Source organism: Buteo buteo, chromosome 12 (assembly GCF_964188355.1).
Source record: "Buteo buteo chromosome 12, bButBut1.hap1.1, whole genome shotgun sequence".
NCBI classification, from domain to species: domain Eukaryota; kingdom Metazoa; phylum Chordata; class Aves; order Accipitriformes; family Accipitridae; genus Buteo; species Buteo buteo.
Window position 1 is genome coordinate 42,613,771 of NC_134182.1, and position 5,262 is coordinate 42,619,032.

At 50.9% G+C, this 5,262-nt stretch overlaps 1 protein-coding gene across 1 annotated transcript; it reads right to left on the reverse strand.

The window, feature by feature from the left end:
• Nucleotides 1–1,672: 1,672 nt before the first annotated feature.
• On the reverse strand, nt 1,673–4,515 carry PCNA (proliferating cell nuclear antigen). The gene is made up of 6 exons (XM_075043688.1): nt 4,229–4,515; nt 3,613–3,710; nt 3,132–3,199; nt 2,755–2,949; nt 2,325–2,448; nt 1,673–2,210 (listed from the first exon to the last, which is right to left on the reverse strand). The coding sequence occupies exons 1-6, from the start codon at nt 4,447–4,449 to the stop codon at nt 2,128–2,130; spliced, it is 789 nt and encodes a 262-aa protein (XP_074899789.1). The 5' UTR covers nt 4,450–4,515; the 3' UTR covers nt 1,673–2,127.
• Nucleotides 4,516–5,262: the final 747 nt, after the last annotated feature.

Here is a 5,262-nt window from a genome sequence, read left to right on the forward strand (position 1 = left end):
TGTAAAAATAAGCAACTAAACCATCTGGCTTATTTTTACAATGTGTTTATGAGTAGAATAGCACAAGAATTTTGTAATCCCCACTACAGCAGGAGGTTGCACCAAAAAAATTGCTTCAATCACTAGCCCAGCTTTACGCACATCATTGAAACCCAGAATCCTTCCCTATTTCAACATCATGAATCTTTGATTCTTTGCTGAAGCACATGCTTGCTTGTTGTACTTGTAGGTACCACAATGGCGATCCAATCTGAGAAGCATCACATTTGGAGTGAAAAAAGCCTCCTGGTTATTTAAGAAAGTACTAGTACTGTTCAGGGCAGTAACTCAGCAATTGCTGAAAAACTTTAGGGCAGCTAAAGACCTTGCCTTTGAGGTGTTTTCTTAAAAGGTGCCGAATTAATCAGCAGGCTAAAAAAGTTCAAGAGAATAAATGGTGTATCCTCTGGAGACATAAGACAAAGCTCAGTATGGGAGCTGAAAACCATGCAGGCAGCTATCTGCATCCATCACAGCAGAAGAAAACAAAAGTCTAAACCATCTCTACTAGTAAAGCATTGCTACTAGCAACAGAAAAAAAAAATCAACAGCAGGGGCATTAAGAAATAGTGTCCCTCAGCTTTGAGCAGAGACAAGCTTCTATCACAATGGTAGCTGCATCATTCTGACACAGCAGAATTTGTTTCTTAATCAGTACTGCCACCTTGTGAAATTCTCCTGCTAAATCGGTTGGGTTTTCCAAGTGTCAAATTTTCAGGCAGTTTATGCTCTAGTCAGTCCTGTATTGCTGACTAGTGGGAAGCACGCAGCCTCCTAGAAGAATAAGCATACCCCCAGCACTTAAAGAGCCTCTAAGTACTACTTACCACACAGCACTGATCAAGCTAAGTGAATTGCTTTTCAGTGTTTTGTCATTCATGACAAAGTGGAGTCACTCAGGTTCCAGACAGAGGGTAAGGATTTATGGCTAGCTGGTAGCAATACAGTAAGTGAGGAAAAAACCACAGCTGCTGCCTGAAGCTGTTTTCAGATCTTGTTTTTCATGATCAAACCTTCAGGGTGAAACATGGTGTAAGCCTTATTTTTTAGATCTTCATGAACAGTACGAGCATGAGAAGATGGGAATTGCTGGTAGCACAGTGAGCACACTACACATCAATAGAAGCATGCAAGGTGTGGGACAAAGGCACTCAATGAACACAACATGTTGAGGAGTGGCTCAACATCAATGAGCCAGAAACAACAGAACCACACCCAGGAACAGTTCACACAAATCACCACCAGACCAAGCGGTTTTCTGTCACAGCCACACTGGGGCACGTGCCTACACACTCCCAGACTTCACGGAGGGCCAGAGTGACAGCTACAGGAACAGTCCCTGTAGAGGCAGCTCTGGCATCTGCTGAAGCTAGTGCATTTTAAGGAAAAGTTTCACAAACTTCCTCTGCTTAAAGGAAACAGCATCACAGGCCAATTAGTTATTCAAACTGTAACCACACCCCTCAATTTCAACACATCTAAGGGATCAACATAGAAGCTGGTTAACTCCAGTGCAAAAAAAAACCCCACAAGCTTGCCTGGTGCAGTGCCTTTGAAAAAGGAGCCAGGGTACATTAGCATAGTTTGACAGTGCATTGATTCATCCATCCACATTTAAACAGGATAAAACCCATGAAAGTATATTCTTTATTTCCATTTTCAATGTTTCACTTAGAATACCAGCTTCAAAAATAAATGGATGAAATAGTCGAATAAACTCGCAGCATAACTGAACAGCAACTCTAGTCAACTACAGTTCCACAGGTGAAACTCTAGGAAACATCTTTACTCAAGTTAAAATATTGCACCCCTTCTCTAACACAAGTTGAAAGGAGTAAGATATTTCACCTCCAGACAGTATCTAAGAGATTATTGGAGGTACAGGAACAGACTAAAAACCTACTTCCAATGACACCAGTATAGCAAAATAGTAAGTTGAAAAATATGTACAAAAGATATCTATACAACATGCCTAACAGTGCTCATACAATGCTCCACTGCACTGAAATTGCTAACACCACCATTTCCCTCTCAAAGTCAGTTGTCCTCTGAAGAGCTGACCAGATCTCCCCCTCAGTTCTACTCCAATTAAGAGCCTTCTTGTTGGTCTTCAATCTTTGGAGCCAGGTAGTATTTTAAGTGTCCCATATCAGCAATCTTGTACTCCACAACTGGGAAAAAGAAAAAGAACAGTATTCAGAAGGTTCTTCAGACAAGAGTTCTTAATGCAGCTCTAAGGTGGCAGCGTTCTACAAGATTTTTCAAGGAGAGCTGCTTCTACTTACCAAGAGGAACATCTGCAGACATGCTGAGTGTTACTGTAGGTGACAGGGGAGTGGCTTTGGTAAAAAAGTTCAGGTACCTCAGAGCAAAGGTCAACTGGACTGGCTCATTCATCTCTATTGTGACCTAGAAAACCATCAGCCAGGTGAAACTTCAATAAATGCAAGCTGCAGCAAGTCCCCTCAAGTAATTCAGACATCTCAAGCAAAGGCAGACAAGTGCTACTACTCCCCACTCTGTTCTGCTGAGTACAGCTTGCTGGCCCTGGGGATAAGGACCTAAAGTTGGCAACAACCTGTTGCCTCCAATCTATAAACCAGAGAAATACACAATCCAATCAGCCAGCTTTAGCCCCCAATAGGTCAGAGAATGTCATATTAGTAGAAACCTCAACACTGAAGACACCACAGTAACTGTGAACGTTTAACTTACAGCTTCTTCTTCTTTATCCACATTACTCGTCTGTGACAGCTTGATGTTTCCATTGCCCAGCTCTCCATTAGATGAAAATTTCACACCGTCTTTTGCACAGGAGATGACAACTGCATCACCAATGTGGCTGAGATCTCTACAGATGCGTGCAAATTCAGCAGAAGGCATTTTCACTACACAGCTATATTCTTGTTCCTGCAAAGGAAGTGTCACAATTAAACTTCTACCAAGAAGCTTGGTGTAGTCACTACACCTGAGTTTGTCTAGTCTTTCCAAAGGAAGTTATATTACAAGCTCACACTTCAAGTCTGATGTGAACATGGGAGAACACCCATTTCTAAGAGGCAGTGTCGTCAGTCATCCGAGCCGCTACTTACTGGAATTCCAAGCTGCTCCACATCCAGATCCATTAACTTCATCTCATAATCAGAAACCTTTTCCTGATCTAAAGAAAGAAAGCATAGTTTGACCAAGTGTTTCCAAGAAGTTATCATCCTGAATTTAACTTTTGTCCCCCCAGTAAAAACATCCAAATTATGACAATAAGATCTACCTTGTTTAATTAGAGGTAGAAATCTGAAAGTGACCCAGACAGGCTTTTGCAGGCTGTAAGAGGACAGCAACCCACCAAGAGCATCTGCAGGTGGCCTAAAGAAGAGTCTCTCTCTTACAAAGAAAGCATCGGTCACATTGACTAAGCTTACATCTCCAAACTGTTTCAAGAGTTTAAGTATCAGGTGACCCCTCCCATTTCTGAACTGTTTACTGTCATTTCCTTCCCCTTCTGCATTTGCATGGTTTGTGAAGACCACCTAAAAATATCACAGTAGCAAATTAGTTTCCACATCTAACACTCACTTGGTGCTTCAAACACTAGAGCCAACGTATCGGCATTGTCTTCTGCTCGGAGAGTTATGATGTCTTCGTTTCCAGCACACTTCAGTATTTTGGACATGCTGGGGGGGATGTAAAAAAGGTAGGTAACTCACAAGATTACAGAGAGAGCCTACTACAGAGCGCGAAAACAAGGCCAGCAAGGAGCAGCCGCCAGCCTCAGACGCAGCCTGCGAAGCCGGCAGAAGGAGCAGAGATGGGGCTCGTTGCGTCCCCCCTCCCCGGGCGGCAGGACCCGAGACGCCATGGCGGGCCGCGCTCGGCCTCCCCCGCTCCCGAACGGGCTTTCCCGCCACGGCGCGCCGGCAGTGACGTCACCGCCGCCGGGCCCCGCCCCGCGAAAAACGGCGCGAGAGTTCTGAGGAGAATGGAAGGGGGGCGGGAGGAAGGGCAGAGAAGGGGCTTCGAGGGGCCCCCGCCCGCCCCGGCAGCCGCCGCCCCGGCACGGCGAGCGCAGAGGCGGCCCCTCGCCCCGCACCCTCCCCTCCCGCACCCCCTTCCCCCCCGGTCCCCGCTCCCCTCAGCGCCTCAGGTCCCGGGCCCGCCCCCGCGGCCGGAGGAGGCCCCCGCCGCTGCCCACCTGTTGAGGTTGACGCCCATGGCGATGTTGCGGTCGCAGCGGTAGGTGTCGAAGCCCTCGGATCGCAGCGTGAGCTGCACCAGGGAGACGTGCGAGGAGTCCATGCTCTGCAGGCTGATGCCGCCCGAGCCCAGGTCCCAGCAGGCCTCGGTGATGAGGTCCTTGAGGGCCTCCAGCACCCGCTTGAGCACGGAGCCCTGCACCAGCCGCGCCTCGAACATCCTCACAGGAGCAGCGACCGCCAACAGGGAAACAACCGCGGAGCGCGACCGACTGCCGCGGCCCGCCAAGCGCCCCTTTTATAGCCTTCCCGCGCCCCGCCCATCGCCGCGCCGCAGCCAATCGCCAGCGGCCCCGCCCTCCCCGCGAAACCCTATCCGCGCCCACATGACAGATGCCTCTCGCACTCCGTCCAATCCCGCCGCCGCTCCTCCCCTTAATCCTGCCCCCTCGTCCGGCGGGAACCAATCGCCACGCGGGTTACACGCTTCCCCCCGCCTCCCCGTCCCCGTGGCGCCAGCCCGTCTCCCGCCTCGCCGTACGGCCATGGCCGGCGAGGGCCTAGCGGGGACGGCGGCTCCGGGAAGCCGCGCTCGCTCCGCGGCCCGGCTGAGACGGCGTGGCGGGGGGTCTCTGATCCCGGCAGCCCGTCCTCCGGCTGCGCCAGCGGGGACAGCTCGGCGGGCTTCTCCTCAGAGGCCTGTTCCTGACAGGAACTCCAGGCCTGAGTGAAAACCAAGCCGCAGTCTCTTCTTTCAGACGAATCCGCCACGCTTCTCCCCGCCCCCGTGAGCTTCCCGCGCGCGGGGCTTTCCCGATCGCCAAGCGACACCCCCCACCCCCGGCGTCACCAACGCACTAGCGCCCACCCAACATGGCGCCGGCGCGGTGGAAGGGGGAGGGGGCTCACATCCGGGTACACCTGGGCGGGGCCAGAGTTGGGCGAAGCCCCGCCCCCCGCGTCCCTCTCCGCGCCGTCGATTGGGCGGCGGTAGCGGCGGCGCTTCGCTCTCTGCCGCCCCCTGGTGGCCGCG

What these genes read in the sequence shown, in the direction of transcription:
- PCNA (XM_075043688.1), bottom strand. Translation starts at nt 4,449, where the DNA reads ATGTTCGAGGCGCGGCTGGTGCAGGGCTCCGTGCTCAAGCGGGTGCTG. An exon ending in ATGGGCGTCAACCTCAACAG is followed by an intron (nt 3,711 to 4,228) that starts GTGGGCAGCGGC and finishes CATCCCCCCCAG; the next exon opens with CATGTCCAAAATACTGAAGT. An exon ending in TGGATAAAGAAGAAGAAGCT is followed by an intron (nt 2,449 to 2,754) that starts GTAAGTTAAACG and finishes ATGGTTTTCTAG; the next exon opens with GTCACAATAGAGATGAATGA.